Source organism: Neofelis nebulosa, chromosome 18 (assembly GCF_028018385.1).
Source record: "Neofelis nebulosa isolate mNeoNeb1 chromosome 18, mNeoNeb1.pri, whole genome shotgun sequence".
NCBI lineage: Eukaryota > Metazoa > Chordata > Mammalia > Carnivora > Felidae > Neofelis > Neofelis nebulosa.
In genome coordinates, this window is record NC_080799.1 from 7,788,367 (window position 1) to 7,809,378 (window position 21,012).

A 21,012-nucleotide genomic window follows, 5' to 3' on the forward strand; every position below is an offset into this window, starting at 1 on the left:
CCCTCTCCCCGCTCCCTAGTCGTGCACACTCCTGTGGCTGTAACAGTTTATTGGCAGCCCAGAGGGGCCAAGGCACCGCGGGGGGTTGGGGGGGTGGGTGGAGGGGGGCTCGGCCCGAAACATGCAGAGGACGGGGAGCCTCCGAGGAAAGTCGGGGAGGAGGGCTTCTCTGTGTTATATCCCAGCCCTTAAATAAACAGTATATACAGCTAGGGGGCCGGGCGGGGCGGGCAGGGCGGGGAGACGTGGGGGTCCAGTCTGGGTCACAGGTCTGAGCAGCGATCCTGCTTGCTGTAATGGTCAAACTGGTTCTTCCAGTGCACCATGTAGGAGCTCCAGCGGTGGAACTCTGCCTTCCACTGGCGCTCCGCCTCGTCCAGCGTGTCTGCGGCCAGGGCGCCCGGCAAATGGGTTGGAGGAGGACAAGGGGAAGGTCGGGGAACGTACAAGGTGGGGGGCGTGAGTTCAGGAGGATACAAGGAGAACGCAGGATGGCACGTAGGACGGTGGAAAGAGGACCAGAAGAATACGCGAAAGACGAAGACCAGAGGAAGGATGAGGGTGGAGGCGGAGCCAGAGAAGGATGGCGGGAAGGAAGGCGGAGGGAGGAGAAAATGACCGGAAGATAGGGGGGCAGCAAGGATCAGAAGAGGGAGGATCCGTGGGTTGGTGGGGAAAAGAGAAGAGACAGAAATGGTTGACGGTTATAGCCCCTCAGGGGGGTGCTATCTAGCTCCTGGCCCTCACTCTCCGCCCCCCCCCCCCCCCCCCCAGCTCAGGCTCCAAATAATTCCATTTAAACAACAAAGTCGTGTGGGTCCCTGAGACGGGTCGTAAGTCACCACCCCCCTCGCAGCACTGGCCAGTTTGAGTCTCTCTGTTTGAGGAAGGAGGGTGCGCTGGGTCGGAGATCCCTGAGTGGGGCCCTTCCCCACTGTCCGACCACTCATTAGAGGAGGGGCCCCCTGAGGCCGGAGGGGTAAGTGGCCTCGGTCACAGCCGCAGGAGTCGGGAGAGGAGGAGGAAGAGGAGGAGAAGGAGGGGCAGGGAAAGGCCGGGCCTGGGCCTCGGGGCAGCCTCCCCGTGGGCGGGGCCTGAGCAGGTGCTGGGAGCCTTCGAGGCTGGGGGGGGGGGGAGAAGAGAGGGGTTACACCCGGCCCGCTCCCACTCCCCTCTCTCTCTTCACTCCCCCTTTCTGCCCTCTCCCGCCAGCCCCTGCCCGCTGGCCCCTGCCTACCGGTTGCGCTGAGCAATTTGGGTAGGAAGCGGTTCCAGAAAGCGCAGGCCTGGGCGCGCAGCCCTCGCCGAACCTCCAGCGGCCGCAGGTCCAGGCTCACATACTGCTGCGCGCCCGCCGTGTATGGTGGCCACTGCGGGACTTTGGGGTCTCGGGGGTCATTGGGGTCCCTTCGGAAGGAAAGGGCAGGCTCAGCCTGGGGCAAGCCTGCCTCCCCCTCCCCTGCCCTTGGGACTGTGGCCTGGAGACCCAGAGCAGGAGGAGGCGGGCTGCTTCCTGACCTCCCCCCACCCCCCGCCGTGCCCTTTTTTGCTCCGTGGAGAGCCCATCCCCTCCTTCCCACCACCGCCTTAGGCCCTCCTTCTGGTCTCCCGAATCCCCCATCATCTGGAGCCATCCCTTTCCTCTGCCCTCCCTCTTTCTGCCTTTCCTTGTTTTACCACTCCATCTTTGTCTTTGTTTCTCCGCTTAAAAAACTGAGCCCTTACTATGTAACCAGGCCCAGTCCTCTTTCTTACAAACATCTTGTTTGCTTTTGCCAACACCCATGTGCTGTCCGATTTCCGGGCCCCTTTTTGGGACAGGTAAACTGGTGTGTGAGTATCCATGCATATGTGCATGCCACACAGCTGCCACAATCACCACTGGGCCGATTGAATCCAGTTCTGTACAGTTCAAGCTCCTCAGTACTATGGTAACTCCTTTGTCTCCTTGTCTCTCTTTTCTTTGCTTCCCTCCCCCTCTGTCCTCGTCTCTTCAGGAGCTGCCTCCCTGCTGTCCTCTCCAGTCTCCTTTCTTTTGTGAACTTTCCCCCCCTCTCTGGCCCTGTCTCTGCTTGTCTGCCTCTCCCTGTGTCCCCTGCTCTTGCTTCCCTGGCTCCCGGAGGCCCTCCTCCCCTCAGTACTACTGACCCTGTGCGGGCGAAGTTGGCCCAGTATCTCATCAGTCGCTGAGCAAAGGTTCTCTCCTCGGCGGTATAGTTTAGCGAGGGTTCCAGAGGGAGCCCAAAGATGAACTCGATCTCGTAGCCATGGGGCACCCCCATCCAGAGGGGCCAGGAGAGCGTAGACGCACGGTGTTCAAAGATGTAGGCATAGACCCGAGCACCTTGGGCAGCCAGTCGCCCAGCCAGCTGGGCCACGGGGCACACGACATTGTGATCGCCCACCACATCACTCATGGCCTCTCTCAGGCGTGCGGGGTCCTCAGGGTTCAGCCAGTCTGTGTAATGCAGGACCACAGCCTCGGCAGCTAGGTCACTCGCCTGGGGGACCCCGACCCTCACCCCGGCCAGGAACTGGGCCCGGCTGATGAGAGATTCGTTGTCTTTGCTGAAGCCTGGGGCCCCGTAAACCAGAAAATAGGAGCCCTCATCCTTCACCACACCCACCAGCACCTGGGGGGACAGGATGGAGGAAGGGGGCGGGGTGGGGGGGGGCACAGACAGACAGGCAGACAGAAACAGATGGACAAAGAGCCAAAGAGAGCAATAGTTATAGACCCAGAACCACGGAGGAAGAGACTATAAGGTTGGGGAAGGGACAGAGAGAAAGAGAAAATGTACCCACGTTTCCTTTTCTCTCTGTCCCACTGACCACCCTGGGATCTGAGGTCTCAGGGAGGAGGGTTTGGCCAGGGGCCAGAAGCCCAGGCCTTTGGGAGTTGGGTCTTGAGGTGCCTTCATGCCTGGGTCCCTGGGGGTGTGGGGTATGGGAGAACAGGCCTAGAGGAGTCAGCTCCACCCCGTCCAGCCACTAGTCACCTGCAGGCCGTGGAAGTCTCCAGCATTGATGAGGGCCTCGGGTGTGTCACTGAGGAAGTCTCCATCCACCACGGGCACGAAGGAGAAGCGGAAGACACTTTCCTGAGGCAGCACGTGCCACTCGTGGTCCACCAGATCCTGAGCTGGCCGTGTCCTCAAGCAGGCGACCAGCTCTGTGTCATTGCCACCGGCACCGCCGGGGGGACAGCCTACGAGGCGTGCCAGCAGTGTGGCCCTGCGGCGGGCCTCTCCCACACCCACTGTGGCCCAGGGGCCATTGGGTGCACCACTCTGCAGCACAGCCCTGTGGAACAGGCCCCGGCTGGGAGGCGACAGCAGGTGCATGCCCACTGAGGCGGCACCGGCGCTTTCCCCAAACAGAGTCACTGACATTGGGTCTCCTCCGAAGGTTGCCACGTTGTCCTGTACCCACTGCAGTGCCAGCCTCTGGTCCAGTAGACCCACGTTGCCTGGGGCCTCCCGGCTCCCTGGTAGGGCCAAGAAGCCAAAGGCTCCTACCCGGTAGTTCATGGACACCAGCACGGTCCCCTCAGCCTGGGCCAGGAAGCGGCCATCATACACGTCCAGGGAGGAGGCCCCACTGTAGAAGCCACCCCCGTAGATCCAGACGAGGACAGGGGTGGGGGACGCAGGCCGGGGGTATGGTGTCCATACGTTGAGGTAGAGACAGTCCTCACTCAGCTCGCGGTTGGGGTTCCACATCTCGGTGCCCTCGAAGCCAGGGTACAAGGTGTCCACATATTGGTAGCAGACACTTTGGAAGGCTGTGGCGTCCAGCACCCCTGGCCAGGGCCGCTTGGGCTCCGGTGGCAGAAAGCGACGGGGGCCCACAGGTGGCTCTGCGAAGGGGATGCCCAGAAAAGCAGAGACAGGGCCTCCAGGGGCCATTAGGCGGACACCCCGCAGCTGGCCCCCACGGACCGTCACCAGCAGCTCTGGGTCCTCAGCCTCTGCCCCTCCTCCCAGGAGGAAGAGGAGGAGGAGAAGGATTGGGGCAGCCAGGGAGGGCATGTACAGGGGACACCAGGGGGGCCTCATGGCTGCCAGGGCAGGCAGGCTCTGCTGGGAGAAAGAAAGGCAGAGGGTGAAGGCCGGAGGCTGCCAGGAGCAAGATTGATTAGGTAACACTCTTACCCAGGGGTTATCACTGAGCTGCAGAGGAGGTGGGGCAGGTTGGGAGAGAAATGGAGAGAGACAGGCAGAGACAAGGACACAGGCAGACAGGGAGAAGCAAGAGGGGACAGAGACAGGCACACAGACACAACACCCAGACAGATGAACGCAGGGAACCCAGATGAGGCCAGAGATGGGGGCAATACCTTCCCGAAGCTGCCCCACAGAGGGCCCACCACCCTCACCTCCTTCCCCCAACCGGGTGGACTGCGTTGGGCCCGGCGTGAGCAGTGTGGGCACCCACACCAGAGACCGCAGTCCACACACAGGCCACCCGACAGGGGCGGGGCCCTCACTGACGGGAGGCGCTGATGGGGAAGCTTGCGGTGGCGTGAAGGCGCAGGCTCTCTGGCGTTGGCCAGGGTCGGGGACCCTGGGGGGTGGGTTGGGCATTCAAGGGTGTGGGAGCTGCAGGTCCCGGGGCACCCCAGATCCCGCTTACTCCACACCCCCTGCCCCACCCTGCCCTTCCTCATCCGCTGTCCGGCACGGGGTACCCGTGGGTGCCGGTCAGCTGCGCACTCGCCTCGCCCAGCCTCAGGGAACAGGCTCGTCAGCCCCGTCCCCCCCAGGACTGGAGTCCCCCATCCATCCGATGCTGAGGGGCACGCTGCCGCCAGTGGGGGGCGGTAGAGACCGAGAAAAGGACGGCGCTCCCCGCCCCGAGTCCGGGAGCCGGGAACTTGGGGCGGGGGTCTGGAGGCTCGCGGGCCTTGCGGAGGGGTCTGAAGGGCGAACCCGGACGCCTGACTTCTCGGAGCTCCGGAGATCCCCGGCTGCAGGGGCGAGGGGGCTATTTTGGGGCAGCAGCTGCTGCGGTTCCGGCATCTCCAGCCAAGGGATCAAAATTCCCCGGGTCGGAACTCCCCCCCTCTCCCGGCGGTCACCTCTCACCCAGCCAACACCCGCCGCCCTGCGGTTGGGGGGTGGTGGTGGTGGTGCTGGAGATTAACTAGGAAACCCGAGTGAGGCTAATTATAACTCGGGGCTTCCGCTGAGCCTCCCCTTTCCCCAAAATAGAGACGGAGTCCCCGTGGGAGGGGGACGCCTGGGCCTGGAAGGGGGCTTCGGCTGGGCGCTGCGCAGGGGCGCTGCGGTTGCGGGATCTGGAGGGGGGGCAGCCAGCCCGGCGCCAGGAACCTGCGCAGCTCGGGTTCCGCCCCAAGCAGGGGGCGTCGGCCAGTGGTCTCAGACTTGGGCGGGCGGGGGAAGGGACGCTCGGGGGTCCCCACAGGAATTCCAGAGCAGAGGCGGCGGCCGGCCCCGCGGGGTGCAGGCTCCCGCGCGGGCGACCGTAAGTATTCGGCGGAGAGGCAAGAGTTAAGGATGAGTGTGGGGCGGCGGGGGGCGTCGCTGGGCAGGCCCGGGGGCGCGGGGGGCGTCCCGTTTGGGGGCCTGGATCCCTCCGAGAGCGCACATTTTCCCCCGACGCGGAATGGGCCGCGGGCCGGGGGAGGGTCCCGGCCGAGGCGGGAGACTCACCTGAGGCGGCCGAGCCGGGCCGGGCCGGGCCGCGCCGGGAGCTGGAGGCGGCCGATGTTCCCCGGCGCAGGCTGAGCCGACTCTGACAGCCGCCGCCTCCGGCCCCCCGCACACACCCCCTCCGGGCCGCACGGCGCCCCCGCCCGCCCCCGCCCCCGCCCACTGTCTCCGCCCCCGCCCCTCCCCGCCTCCGCGGGCTGCCACCTGCCCTCCCTCTCCCTCCCTCGGAGCCGAGACCCGGAGACCCCGGGGCCCAGACGGGTTCCAGTGACAGACGCCGACAGACGGACAGACACACGGTGACACGACCGAAAGACCCGCCGCGGCGGAGCAGACACGCACAGTGTCAGACGGACAGAAGCTGCGGAGACACACGCAGACGGACACTCGCATGCAGTGACAGCTCCAGACAGTGACCGACATTCACAGACGGACGGACACACACTCGGACACACTGACAACCTCAGTCAGGGCTGGGGCTGAATAAGTGAACATCCTTGGCCACGACACGGGAGGTGGGGGTGGCATGGGAAGACTGGCACGTTGCAAGTGTGGCTGAGGACCCCCTTAGGGGAGAAAAGGTGACGTGCAACACTCCTGGGGGATGAGGGCACACCTGTGGGAATGAAGATGAGACCATGAGATCACGAGTGGAAATGAAGGGGGGGCCCACGGAAGAAGACCCTCGGGGAGGGGGGGGGAGGGAGGGGTGACTCGGGGACACCCCAGAAGGCCAAACGTGGTGGCACGCGCAAGGCTGCGGGGCGAGGCCGCACTCCGCTGCCGCAGTGGAAACTTCCGGAACCCCCGCGGGTGGGTTTGCACTGGTTCCCTGACGGGTGACCTGGGACTTTCGTCACCAGGGTCCGGTCGGGGCATGACATCACCAGACCAGGCTCTCATTGGCCGCCGCGGCCAGCAGGTGGGAGCGGCCTGGACCCGGAGCCCCCAGCCTGATCGGTAGGGCCTGAGCCGCCAGGACCCCCACGACCCACCCTCCAGAGGGTCACCCATGGGAACAGTGCGGCCGCGGCGGCGTCCCCACGCCCGAGGTGAGGGTGGCAAAGGCGCGCCGCGGTGTGCCCGCAGGAGAGCGCCGCGCGGAAAGGCCTTCCACTCCCGGAGCGTTGGGCTCAGACGCCCACGGCCCACTGCGTGGGAGACCGGCCGGCGCGGGCGAGCGTCGGGGCGTGCGTGCGCGCGGCGGTGCGGGGTGCTGCGCGGGGCGTGCGGGCGCGCGCACGTTGACTCGGGCGCCCAGCGCCCCGCAGCGTCCCGGCCCGCGGCCGCCGGTCCGCTGCAGCTAGGGGTCGGCGTCCCCGCGTCTCCGGGGTGGGGGTGGGGGTCCCCCGAATCCAGAGACGTTCCCTGCCCCGGGCCGCGCAGTCCTGGCTCTCCAAGCTGGATGCCCCCTCCTGCCTCCCTCCCCCGGCGCCTGCCAGTCCCGCGGGAAGCGACCGCCCCAGGCCCGGCGACCCGCGCAGGGTCCCCTCTCCGCTCTCGCACGACGGCCGCCAGGTGGCGCCAAAAGGAGCCTCTTCGGGCCTCGGAGACCGGGATGGGGCGCGGGGTGCGGCGATTAACCTCACCACGGTCTGTTCCCACCGTTTTCACTTTCCGCCCTTCGCTCTTTACGCACCCCGAATACCCCGCGTGGACACCGAGGTTCCCTACATCCGGCTTTCAACGTCCTGACGGCCCCACTGGTGGAGAGCTCCCCATGGTTCCAAACCACGTCCCCAGTTCCACTGCCTGAAGAGCAGGCATAGGGCTGTGGGTTTGGGTAAGGGGCAGAAAAATGGACAGTCGGTGTTGCTGAGGGAGAAAAGACTCCGAGGCAGGTTTCTGAGCGCAGGCGTCTCACCTGACTTTTCAAATCATGAGGCCCTAAGGAGGTCAGGGACCACGTTAGCTATGAGCTAGTGATACCTTACGTGACTCGGAAGGTGAAAGGACAAGGCACGGTTCGTGGGGTCGAGCCTGGCGATGGGCTCTGAGCTGACAGCGTGGAGCCTGCTTGGGAGTCTCTCTCCCCCTCTCTCCCTGCTCCTCCCCTGCTCGTGCTCGCTCGCTCTCTCCGTCTCTGTCTCTCAAAATAAATAACAAACATTAAAGAAGGAGAGAATGTCTAATCAGAGGAATCTGCAAGTCTGCATGGAGTCCCTAGGGCATGCAGTTCCTGGGCCTGCGTAGTCCGTGCGGCTAGGGTTCTATCGCTGCAAGAGGATCTGAGAGACGTTCTGAGGGGCCACAGGTGTGTCCTCAGCCTGAGGTTTGTCCCAGGATTGTGAGGATGGAGGAGGCCATGCAGATTGTGTCCCATCTCAGACAGTCTTTAAATTAGCAAGGAGCCACCTGAGAGAGCCAGGATAGAGGAGCCACATGGCAGTCTTGATTACTGGGTTCTCGCCCAGTGCTCTGCTGTCAGGGAGACTTCTGGGATGTCCCACTCCTCGTCTGGGCCTCAGTCTCCCCATGTGTAAAATGGTGGATTGGACTTGATTGTACATCGGAATAATGAGGACCACCAGCGGGACTGATCCATCTGGGGTTGGGTGGCGTCCTTAACGTGTGCGGTTTTAGTAAGTCGTTAGGACAGTCCCGTGAGGGTGGTCTGAGGCTCACATGAGGAGCATTCTGGACCAGGTGTCCCCACACTCAGTCCAAACTGACCTTTTGAGGACCGACAGCCTGTGTGGGTCAGAAGAAGGTGCTGCGGGACAGTCAACAGGTACATGGGCTAACAGGGACGCCCTTGGCCACAAAGGGAGACGGTCACAGATTTGAACCTGTTCTTAAAAATGGATAGAAATTTCAGGAACACTCCTCTTTTACCTTGAGCTTCTCCCTAACCTTTAACACAGGGACCTCACCTATCTAGCCATGACACCTTTTCCTATATGGTTCTGTCGAACCATATAGGAAACCATAGTAACCTCCCCAGCGTCCTCTCTGACCCCGCCCTCCACAGCTGTCACCACAGGGGTGTCCTTGATTCTCCCACGGAAGAATCTGTTTATCCAGGAATCAGCCTTGCGTCTACCACCGGTCACACACACTGCACTTTGGTTTATAGTGCATTGGCCAGAACTTAATCCTAAGGTCATAACTGGCTACGCCAGATGGTCAGAGATGTAGTTTTTGTTCTACGTATTCACCTAAAACTTGTCGGTTCTAATACTAAGGGAGGAGAGGGAGCGGACCCTGGGGGATGGCCATCCTCTGCCAAACCCCACGATGCCTGCCTTTGCCTCCTTTAGTGTAGGACTGAAACACACTTCTACTTTTTAAAAAATGTTTATTTATTTGTGAGAGGGGGAGGGGCAGAGAGGGAGGCGGACAGAGGATTGGAAGCAGACTCTGTGCTGACAGCCAAGAGCCCGACTCGGGGCTCGAACCCACAAACCACGAGATAATGACCTGAGCCGAAGTCGACGCTTAACCGACTGAGCCACCCAGGCACCCCTGAAACACACTTCTAAAATGCAATTTGCAACAACGTGGATGGAACTAGAATGTATTATGCTAAGCGAAATAAGTCAGAGAAAGACAGCATATGATTTCACTCATGTGGAATTTAAGAAACACAACAGATGAACATAGGGGTAGGGAAGGAAAAATAAGGTAAAACAGAGAGGGAGGCAAACCGTAAGAGACTCTTAAATACAGAGAAGGAAGTGGGGGGGGCATGGGCTAAATGGGTGATGGGTATTAAGGAGGGCACTTGTCGGGATGAACACTGTGTGTTATACGCAAGTGATAAATCACTAAATTCTACTCCTGAAACCATCATTACACTATATATTAGTTAACTTGGATTTAAATAAAAATTTTAAAAAAGGAAAACAAAAAAGGGCTCAACTCTGGCATGGCACCCCCAACATCTCTCATGAATACCACCGCACTCTGTGATTTTCGTGGGCCTTGACCCCCTGCTCCAGCTGCTTTCCCACGGAAACGACTGTTTCCCACGCCATCCGCTGGAGGGCGCTGGTCGGGAGGCTGAGGCCCTGCTGCTGCTGCTGCTGCTGCTGCTGGCGTTGAGCGTCTTCGTTGCGAGCTTCCAGAGAAGGGGCGGCCGAGGCGAGAGCGCGCTGGGGGCCGTGGGTGGGGGAGGCAAAGGGGTCCCAGACAGGCGGCGGCCCGGCTCTGGCGACGCAGCGCCCAGCCCCGGGTCCTCCCACCCTCCCCGCGTGCAGAGCAAGGCGGGGGTTGGTCCCGGATGTCTTCAGGGGCTGCCCCCTCCTAAGGCTGGGGGGCGCCAGATGAGGCCACTGCCCCATCCCCATTCAGCGGGGTCCTTGACCTGAAGAGTGGGGGCATGAGCCTCTCAAGACACTTTCCTCCCCTCGCTCCACCCCATCCTGTGACCCCTTCTGAAGACTGGCCTAAAATGCATACTTGATCCAAGTTACACGAGTTCACATGATTCCTGCTCAGAATCGCCCAGCCACCCCATTTGTACCTTTTTCCTCTTTTGCCAGTTTTGAGCATTTCACACAACGTAGAGCCTGTCTCTGGATAGACTCGTTTTATTGTCACAGCTCTGTGAAATGTTTAACCGCTTTTTAGTATTCCCTATGCAGTTAACCAAACATCCTTTGGCTTATCCTCACCCCCTTTCTGGCTGGGGGGAGGGTGGAGTGGGGGTGGCATATCCTTGTGCCGCCGGATTGGGTAATTACAGACATCAGTCCGCTTCTCGGGGTTGATCTCTGCTCGTGAGCTGTAATGGTTCCCAAAGGAGTCAAATGTGTTATTTCATCGGGAGTGCATTTAGCCCCACGTTTACCATTTATCTGCCCTGGTGTCAGAACCTCAGAGCAACTCAGGATCCTCAAAGGAACTCAGCATCCACCTGACGGGGTCTCTGGTGTCCTGATCCGCTCCCTGCTGAGATCCTGGTTCCACACAGGCACCAGCCACCACGGACGCTGGTTTTGGTTTAAATGTTAGCAATGTTGGATGACTTCTGGGAAACGGCTGGTGAGGTCGCGCTGGGTACTGTCTGCGTTTGGCACCCAGGGGGCTCCTGAAAACATTCCCAGCTGCTCCCGGCTGCCCTGCAGATATCAGCCAGCCAGTGAGAGCCATCCCAGGTTCCTTGGATGAACCTGGCTGTGGTTCCAGCGACAGGAAGCATCAGACACACAAGTGGGGGGGGGGGCTTTCTGGGATCCCTCATCTTGTCTGGGGACAGTGCAGGCTGGCTGCAAGGTCGGCTGCATGGCCAGCGGTCCTGTGGACAGCTGGAGCCCCGGGGTGAATATCCACAATACTGGGGACACCAGAGTGGGGTCGGTGAGTGGCCCAGACCCAGCGTTATGTCCACGTTAGTGTTTACTGGGGGCTTGTAGTTTAGCAGCCGCTGGCCCCGATGCTTTGCTAAACGTTTAATTCTGGCTGATGACGTTTGCAGTGGCCGGGTGTACCTGTTCTTTATCCTTGGAATGGAACAGTCGGGAAATCGAAACTGATGCACACGGAGGCTACATTTTTGCTTACGTCCTCAGCTGATAAGTGGAGGCCCTGGATTCAGGTTGAGAACTCTGTCCTGTGATAGGGTTGGCTTGCTTTGGAGTCACTCGTCTTTTCTGTGACTTCCAGGTAATTAACTCCCGGCGTCCAAGACAAGAAAAAGCATGGGGCAGGTCTCTGCACAAGTCTCCTGTGCTTCCCGGACACTTCTTCCCTGCCTCCCACTCTCTGGAGACCACCTCCCTTCTGTCCCTCCTCCCTTGCCCTCCATTTCTCTCTCTCCCTCTCAGGCCTCACTCGGGTCTGGGTGAGAGGCCCCAGCATTTTGAATGAAGAGAGCGGTGCAGAACACCGAGCTCTGTGGACGAAGAAGGATGTGTGACGGTCTCTGCCGTTTCCAGGGGCCCTTCCTCCTCCCCACTTGGGACCTCACACATCCATCCCACTCCCATAGCCAGAGACCTTTCCCGACAGCGAGATAGGGAGATACTGCTCTCCTCAGCCAGCCTCCAGGTCGGAGCCTGAGGGTATGGAATGTCCAGGCTCCCCTGGGAACAGAGTAGCTCAGTGCCTCCCGAGTCTCCCCATTCCGTCCCGGACCCACGGCCCAGTGTAGTGGTCTCTCAAACCCAGGCCCCGTCTCCCCGACCCTTCCCTGACTACCCCCCCATCTCAGGGGCCACTTCTGGAGACCCTTCCATCCAGGCCCCATCATTTCCTGGGGCTCCGTGATGGTCATGATGGAGACTCAAGAGGAAGGGCACCCCTCCCCTGGGCCTTCTCTGTAGGTGGGAGGGCTCGTGGCGGGGCGGGGGGTGGGGGGTGAATGGAATCCACAGAGACCCTGGGCTTTGGGGAAAGTAGAAAGCATTTGTCTTGAGGTGGTAACACTTCTAGCCCCTCCCACGCTCCCATTTCCCTAGCCCTCTCCTCCTTCCTTGCCTCCCTTATGTGATACTTTCTTATTTCCATCACCCCAGCTGCCCTCTCCCGCCCTGGCCTGTGGCAGAAGCCCCTGATTCTCTCAGGCACGTGTGCACTTCTTTGCTTATTTTTAAAAATTATTATTATTATTATTATTATTATTATTTTAGAGAGAAAGAGAGAAAAAGAGCCTGAGTGGGGGAGAGGGGTGGGGGGGGAGAGAGAGAGAATCTTAAGCAGGCTCCAAGCTCAGCACAGAGCCTGACGGGGGGGCTCGATCCCCACGGCCGTGAGATCATGACCTGAGTCGAAATCAAGAGATCAAGAGTCAGGTTCTCCACCAAATGAGCCACACAGGTGCCCCAACTTCTTTAAAAAATTTTTTTAATGTTTATTTTAATTAATTAATTAATTAATTAATTAAAATTTTATTTTATTTTATTTTATTTTATTTTATTTTATTTTAAGTTTATTTATTTATTTTGAAAGAGACAAAGACAGTGCAAGTGGGGACGGGGCAGAGAGTGAGGGAGAGAGAGACTCCCAAGCAGGCTCTGCTCCATCAGTGCAGAGCCCGATGTGGGGCTTGAATCCATGAAACTGTGAGATCATGACCTGAGCCGAAACCAAGAGTCAGGAGCTTAACCAACTGAGCCACCCAGGTACCCCTTTAATCCTTTAATGTTTATTTTTGAGAGAAAGGGAGAGAGAGAGAGAGAGAGAGAGAGAACAGGGCACAAACGGGAGGGGCAGAGAGAGAGGGAGACAAAGAATCCAAAGCAGGATCCAAGCTCTGAGCTGTCAGCACAGAGCCCGATGTGGGGCTCCAGCTCACGAACTGCGAGGCCATGACCTGAGCCAAAGTTGGACGCTTAACACACCTAGGGCCCCTCAACTTCTTTTTTAAAAAGTAAGCTCTACACCCGATATGGGGCTTGAACCCATGAGCCTGAGCTCAAGCTCATGCTCTACCAACTGACCCAGCCGGGAGCCCCCATAAATTCTTAAATAAACAAACAAAGCTAGGAGAAAACGTGTGCTTTACAGAAGTAACTTTTCCAACCCGAAAACAAACCAACCCAGACTTTGGAAACAACAAGATTGTAAGTAACAGGAAGTAAAAACTGAGTGGCTGCTTATAGCCTTTGCTACTCAGCAAATGGTTCATCAGTTTGGTTCAAAGCTTCAATCATATTTTAAGTGAGTGTTTACTGTTCAGTATTCTGTTGATACTCATGGCGCCCCAGTATTTATAGGAAAGCAGTGGCTGTTCCTGGACTGACTGTGGGATAGGCGTGTGTTAACAGAACTTTCTGAGACACCAGGCTCTGGAAGAAAACTAGACAAGAGGGAAGAAATAAATGTCAGCAAGAGGTAAGACTCAATTTCCCTGATTTGATATCACTTTGTTGAACCATCAGAAAAGTCCTCAACCTAACCTGGACTGCCTCGCACACAATCGTCAGAAGTCAATGATCATATGAGAAATGTTTGCATAAACTTTTTGTGAGTTTTTTAAAAAAACTCTATAAATGGTGCCGTTCATTTCTCTAACTCAACATGAGCATTTTCTCTTAAGGGGATAAAGCCTATGCTTAAGTTTACTAGGACCTTTGTTCTCTTTGGAATCAGAAACAATAGCATATGAAGTCATATTATCTTCGGGAAACTGGCAAGCTGTTGCCCTCTCATTCCCTCCCTGGACTTCCCTTTCTCAAGCCAGAGTGTTTATATTAAGTCATAAAGCCTGGGATGAATTTATAGAAACTATATTAAAGCAGGAGTGATAAAGTGAAATTACCAATAAGAAAGTTAAAAACAGAACTGGCTGGTACTTGGAAATGTTACTTTATGGTCTTAGGTTCCTGAGTAGCGTGAGCAGAGCACTTGATTTTATTCTAGGAATCACTCTGCATGCATAAAACAAACAAGGAAGGAGAGAAGGAGAAACACGCAGAGAGAGATTAATGGGAAAAGTTACACACGGAATAAACTTCACCTGGAAACAGAAGTTTCCAAAACCATTTTGAAAACCATTTTACCCATGACAATCCTGTGTCATAGACATACTACAGACATACAGATGACCGCCAGGCACAGGAAAAGCTGCTCAATATCACTCGTCAGGAAAATGCAAATCAAAACCACAATGAGATCTCATCTCACACCTGTTAGAACACAGGAAATAACACAGGAAATAACAGGAAATAACAAGTGCTGGCGAGGATGCAGGGAAAAGGAAACCCATGTGCACTCTGGGTAGGGGCGTAAATTAAATTGGTGGAGTTGCTATGGAAACAGTATGGAGGTCCCTCAAAAAATAAAAATAGAACTAACGTAGAGTCCAGCAATCCCACTTCTGAGTATTTATTAAAGGAAACAAAAACACTAACTTGAAAAGATACCTGCACCCCTCCCTTCACCCGTTATTCACAATGACCAAGACATGGGAACAACATGGGCTCCTGGGTGGCTCAGTCGGTTGAGCTTCTGACTCTTGGTTTTTGCTCAGGTCATGATCCCAGGGTCATGGGATTGAATCCTGCATCAGGCTCCACACGGAGCACTGATCCTGCTCAAGTCTCTCTCTCTCTGCCCCTCTCCCTGGCTCGTGCTCTCTCTCAAATAAAAAAATAAAATAAAATAAAAAATAAAAGTTGCTAAAAGTATACATAAAAAAAAAAAGACAAGGGGCGCCTGGGCGGTTAAGCGTCCAACTTTGGCTCAGGTCATGATCTAATGGCTTGTGAGTTCGAGCCCTGCATCGGGCTCTGTGCTGACAGCTCGGAGCCTGGAGCCTGCTTTGGATTCTGTGTCTCCCTCTCTTTCTCTGCCCCTCCTCCACTCATGCTCTGTCTCTCTCACTGTCAAAAATAAATAAACATTAAAAAAATTAAAAAAAATAGAAACAACCTAAGTGTCCATTGATGGATGAATGGATAAAGAAAATGTCTCACACACACACACACACACACACACGCATGCACACACACATTATTCAGCCATAGGAAGGAAATCCTGCCATTTGCAACAACATGAATGAACCTTCTGACCATTATGTTAAGTGAAACGTAACTCAGAGAAAGACAGGTATCATATGATCTCACTTATATGTAGAATCTAAAAAAACCAACAAAACAAAACTGATCTCATAATGCAGAGAACAAATTGGTGGTTGCCAAAGGTGGGGGGGGGGAGTGGAGGGAGGGTGAAATGTGTAAAGGTCAAAAGGTACAAACTTCCAGTTACAAATAAGGAAGTCCTGGGGTGCCTGGGTGGCTCAGTTGGTTGAGCGTCCAACTTTGGTTCAGGTCATGATCTTGTGGTTCGTGAGTTCGAGCCCCACATCAGACTCACTGCTGTCAGGCTGCCAGTGCAGAGCCCGCTTCAGATCCTCTGCTCCCCTCTCTCTGCCACTCCTCACTTGCACTCTCCCACAAATAAATAAATATTTAAAAAAATAGAAATATTAAAAAAAAAAAAGTAAGTCCTGGGGATGGGACCATGTGACATGGTTAGCAATACTGAACTGCGCATTTGGCAGTTGCTAAGAGCGTGGGTCTCAGAAGTTCTCATCACAAGAAAAAGATGTGTATGTAGCAATGGATGTTAACTACACTTGTGTGGTAATCATTTCACTATATATATATATTCTCCCATCTCCCACCATTACTGATGCGGGGCTTGAACTCACAAACTGTGAGATTATGACCTGAGCTAAAGTCGGAGGCTCAACCGACTGAGCCACCCAGGCGCCCCTCTTCTTGTTTTAAAAGTTTATTTACTTATTTTGAGAGAGAGAGAGAGAGAGAGAGAGAGCTCAAGTGGGGGGAGGGGCAGAGAGCCAGGGGGGAGAGAGAGAGAATTCCACAGAGCCTGACGCGGGGCTTGAACCTACACACTGCGAGATCATGATCTGAGCCAAAACCAAGAGTCGGATGCTTAACTGACTGAGCCCCCCCACCCCCGGCGCCCTTGTCTTAATCTCTTCTACAGAGTGTCCAGAAATGACACCAGATGTTACCGTCTCTGCTCCTCACACCATGCCACATATTCACACAGGACCCCGTGTTGAAGGTACCTCCTTCCCACTTCCAGGGCTTCTGTGAGCACATTGCCAAATCTCCTCGGTTCTGGGGGAGGGGGGCCTCCTCCCACTTTTCTGACATAACTGCAGCGTCCAGTTTCTTCATTATAGGAGTTTCCTCTCCTTCACTATGGGTAGTTCTCCCATAACCTTGACTACTGGGTTGAGCCCATCGGCACCCCAGATTCTATCATCTCCATTAGCACAGCTCTGAGAAGCACCCAAAGACCAGCCGGGGACTTGGTCCTATCTGCCAGGGTCACTGATAAACCACAGCTACCACCAGGATCCCAGCTGTGATAGGTTGTCATTGTTCAGTATATTTGTTTTCCCTCCCTGGAGTGGATTATATCTCCCCACCCCACTGATAGCAGGCTTGGCATCAGAAGCGTGGTGCCTCTCCCCCAGGAGACATTCCTGTCCTTCAAACTCAGGGCGACTTGCTTTGTGACTTGCTTTGGCCAACGGAGTGTGCGTGGAAGGTATGAGGGTCATGTCTGCAAAGAAGCCTTAGGAGCCAGCCCATGGCTTTGTCATCTGTCATTTCGCACTGCTATGAGACTGCAGTGTCCCAGATAGGGGCTGCTCCATCAGCCTGGGTCCCCGAGTGAAGAGCACAGATGTTAGGGTGGACGGGGAGAATGAGTGAGAAAGAAACCTTTGCTGCGTAAGCCACTGGGTCTTTAGGATTGTTTATCTCAGCATCACCTGGTGTCTCCTGACTGGTTCCACTTGTCTCAAAGCCGAGTATCAGCTTTTCACCTGCCATCATCCAAATCGGCGCCCCCTTCCCCACTCATCATGACTTCAGAGACAACTGTGGTCAGCACCTTGACTCCTACTACCTGACGCCATCCATGATAATTGCTACCACAATTCAGATTATGACACAGTGCAGGGGACGGTGAGCACTTTGACCTAACCTCTCCAGCAAGCCTGACTCACTCGGGGGAGAGAGGGAGTGGCCTGCCCTTGGTCTTATTTTTACACTTTGTCCCTAAACATTGACTTTTGGGGGGTGGTTCCAGCCTGTACTTTCCCGGATTCGTGTCTTCCCCCAGGTACCTGTGACAATGGTGGGACCTTGGAGAGAGGCCAGTACCCCTCACTGTTTTCCCATGAACTGCACTTTAATGTCACCTGGCCTGTGGGGTGAGGTGCTGGTGGTGGAAAGGGGTCACTTGGTAGGTGTCACCAATGATGGGTGACACTATCCTCAGCCCCAGTCTGCCCACCTCTGCTTCTTCTCCCCAGAAGGCTTCTTGTCTGTCTCGAACCCTGCCCGGGGCCATTTTCATTTCTGGAGCCCCCTCTGGGTCTCGGTTGTACATGCGCGGCCTCCAGAAAGGCTAAATCTGACGCAGTGGCGCCTCCCGGCCCCAGGGTAACACGGTGGCACAAGTGGCTGAGGTGGTTGCTGCTGTGTTGCTTCCTTTCCAGGTTTCTCACGAAGGCTGGGGCCCAGCATGGGGAGGCGGTATTCTCCAACGGCAGTGAGGGGACTGCCTCCAGCAGGTTTCGAGGGACTGTCCCTTCCCCTGGTCAGGTGGGGCTCCGCGAGGCTCGGGAGGCAAAGTGGCCACTGCCCCAGCTCAGAATGCACAGGTGTCACTTTCCCCTCCTGGGGAGGCATTCAGATGACTAATACCTGCCACTAAATGATTATTAAGTGCCACGGGAGAGATGTCGGTAGCAAGCACCATTACATTTCGGGAATGAGAGAGGTCACTTCCTGATCACACATGGCTTCCTGGTGGAGGAGGGGAAGAAGCAAAGCCGTAAGGATTTTCCTAGGCTGAGAGGAAGAGAAAGGGAGGTGGACGGGGTGTTACTAGCGTAGGAAACAGCTCAGGCAAAGGCCTGAAGGTAGGAAAGCCTGAGACGAAGAAGCTTGTTGGCTGGAGTAGAAGGAAGTCGGGTAGCAGAGGGAGGTAAAATGAAAGGGTGGATGGGGAGGAATCAGGGGCCTGATGCTGGGTTGGGACCCATCTCCCCGGGAGCCCGGTGACCCCCTGCCGCAGGGTCCGTTCACCTCTGTGTCCTCAGCACAGTGACTGGCATATTGTGCTTTGTTCCCAACACTGGTGCTTGACCATAAATCCCATCCCGTGGAGACTCTTCTGAAAAACAACGAATACCTTTCCGAAAACAAGCGTTTTCGTATTGTGCCAACTGGTCAAAGATGTTAAGAAATCGTAGTGGAGGATCCCAAGAAGGGCTCGACTCCCTGTGGGCTCCTTCCCCCGAGCCTCCTCTGCTGGGTTGCTGTCCAGCCCTGGGCACGCCCTCCTCTGGCTGATTTATCTTTTTATTCCTTTGCTCACTTCCCCAACTTGACCACACACACACACACACACACACACGCACACACACACGCACTCAGAGGCCAGAGAAAGATGCAGCGCGACCCAAAGAGGCCAGGTGTGTGTCTGGTGCTTAGCCAGCCCTGCTTGGTGAGTACCCACAGTGCCCCATGTTTGCAATTCCTTCAGCGACTCTGGGTCGTGACGCGCTCGCCCGTGAGATGTGAGAGGCACACACCTTCAAGGAGCTCCCAGTGGGCCTGGCATAGGTGAGTTTGCCAGCCATCCCCCGGCCCAGTCCCTGCCCTGTAAGTCTCGGGTCTCAAAGAAAGAGAAGGATTCACAGGGTTCCCCTCGGCGAAGACTCCAAGGCCTGAGGGATTACTGTATGGAATTTTATATTCATAATTTCATATTCTTTTCTTTGTAGAGAAACCCCCAATTGTGGCGAATGGCACTTTGACCTCTGCCTTCAAATATTTGCCCCTGGACTCAAGTCCTTTCCTACACCCACCTCTACCTCCTCCGAGCTTTCTGGACCCCCTTCACTCTTCAGATCACCAGAACTGAGGCACCATCTAACTGTGTCACCTTGTGCTGGAGCTGACGTCACCTCCTGGTCTGAATTCACATGGGAAAGCCATTTCTTGACTGAATGGGACTTCCATGGAAGAATCCACTTTCCTGGGAAGCAGCCTGCATTACCTTATGTTTGAAATTATTGTTGTTACTGGCTTTTTTACTGATAGTAAGCGTTCATTTTTAAAAACTGTGGTAAAATATGCATAACATAAAATTTACCATCTCACCCATTTTTAACTGTATGGTTCAGTGGTATTAAGTACATTCACATTATTGGGCAGCCGTCACCACCATCCATCTGTGTAGCTCCTTTCATCTTGTAAAACTGAAATTCTATGCTCATTCAATAACAATTTCCCATTTTCTCCCCCACCCCCTCCTCACCAGCCTCTGGGAACCACTATTCACTTTCAACAGTGATCTCAATAGAGATCATTTGTCTCTTGGATCACGAGTCTCTTGTAGACACAGTTGGAGCGTGAGTTTTTACCCATTCTGCTCATTTCTGTCTCTTGACTTTAATTTCACCTTGGAGGACTCCTTGAAACATTTATTGAAGGACAAGTCAGTGGTCATGAACTCTCTCAGCTTTTGTTTATCTGGGAATGTCTCTTTTTTTAAATGTTTGTTTTTGAGACGAGAGAGAGAGAGAGGAGGGAATGGGCAGAGAAAGATGGAGACACAGAATCCAAAGCAGGCTCCAGGCTCTGAGCTGTCATCGCAGAGCCTGATGTGGGGCTCGAACTCATGAGCTTTGGTTGTAAGCTTTCAGTCCAAGTCATGGTAAGGGCAGGATGGAGACAGGGAAGAGAAAGGGGCAGAGGGAGTGAGGGGAACAAGTTTTCACCTCTCTCTCCTGCAGCTGGGACTGAAAATAAGGAAAGGCTGTGAGAGTCAGCCCCAGACTCCAGAGTCCAAGGTCTTGACCAAGTGTATTCCCCATCCAGTTTTGCTGCTTCTTGGGAGGGAGGGGGGTGCTGGGGAGGGGAAAGGTAGGGTCCAAGGAACTGCTCTGAGTGGCCCAGGTAGGCTGGGGGCTGGGCTGCCAGCAGCTCTCCCCATCTGACACCTCCTGGGCTAGTCTTGTCTCCTTGATGTCTTCCCTTCCCACAGCAGTGAGGTCAGGAGGAGGAGGGGGAGAGAGGAGTGAGGTGGGCGGTGCAGAGGTGAACCTGCGCTTGGCCCCCACGTCCAGCAGGGTAGCTAACCGTGCCTTTCAGTTCCTGCTGGGTGCTGCTCTGTGCGAAGGGCTGCTTCCCGTAGCTGCCCCCGGTTCTGGCTCCTGCTCTGCCGCTGCACCAGACCCATAAAGCTGCTCAGGCTCCTCGACTTCCTCAGGGTGCTCAGGACCTCCACGGGGGCCAGAGGTGAGGGGGGCGGGAGGAAAAAGGGCTGCAGCGACCCTCTGGATATTCCAGGGCAGAGGTGTGTGGGGGGAAGTGACTCTGAAGCCTAAGGGGAGGCTCAGGAGGGATTCCTCAGAGCTTTGTGTGCAGGGAGCACTGAGACAGGGGAGGAGGAAGGAAGCCGGGTCCAGCTGGTGCCGCTCTCCATCCAGGACCAGGCAGGTGGCAGGTGCATGCATCGGGAGGGTAGGCACAACCTCTTTCCGGAAGAGTGCTCTTCCCACTTTGATTTGGTTTCCTGAGCCCCACATCTCTTCTGTCCTTCCCCCCACCAGCCCCAGTGCTCCCTCCTCTCTGGACTCTTCCTTTACTTCTGGTGGTGCTTTCTCCATGATAGCCTTGACTCTGCCCCTGGAGACGTCTCCTCTCTCTGGAGACGTCTCTGCCTTTGATCTCTGTTCCCTCCTGCAGCTCTGTCCCTATCTCTCCCATCCCCCACCCAGCCCATGTTTCTGGGCACAGCTGTCATTGGCAGGGCTGGGTTGGGGAGGGATACTGATTGCTTCCAAAAGGTTGGGTGTGTACCATCCAGTGTGAGGTCCAGGGCCTTCTTTCTT

General features: G+C 56.1%; 1 protein-coding gene and 1 long non-coding RNA gene across 8 annotated transcripts; one reads left to right on the forward strand and one right to left on the reverse strand.

The window, feature by feature from the left end:
• Positions 1 to 96: 96 nt before the first annotated feature.
• On the reverse strand, positions 97 to 6,831 carry ACHE (acetylcholinesterase (Cartwright blood group)). 7 transcript variants are annotated; one of them, XM_058710292.1, is made up of 6 exons: positions 6,671 to 6,831; positions 6,138 to 6,291; positions 3,000 to 4,079; positions 2,149 to 2,633; positions 1,238 to 1,407; positions 392 to 1,121 (listed from the first exon to the last, which is right to left on the reverse strand). In XM_058710292.1, the coding sequence occupies exons 2-6, from the start codon at positions 6,201 to 6,203 to the stop codon at positions 994 to 996; spliced, it is 1,929 nt and encodes a 642-aa protein (XP_058566275.1). In that variant the 5' UTR covers positions 6,204 to 6,291; positions 6,671 to 6,831; the 3' UTR covers positions 392 to 993. The 7 variants fall into 7 exon arrangements, with proteins under 7 accessions (XP_058566280.1, XP_058566275.1, XP_058566276.1 ...); XM_058710293.1 differs by lacking the exon at positions 6,671 to 6,831 and having other exon boundaries at positions 6,138 to 6,494; XM_058710295.1 differs by lacking the exons at positions 6,138 to 6,291; positions 6,671 to 6,831 and adding an exon at positions 5,676 to 5,805.
• LOC131500818 (uncharacterized) lies at positions 6,489 to 19,826 on the forward strand. The gene is made up of 3 exons (XR_009256476.1): positions 6,489 to 6,727; positions 18,657 to 18,736; positions 18,898 to 19,826. It is a non-coding gene; the product is annotated as an uncharacterized LOC131500818 (long non-coding RNA).
• Positions 19,827 to 21,012: the final 1,186 nt, after the last annotated feature.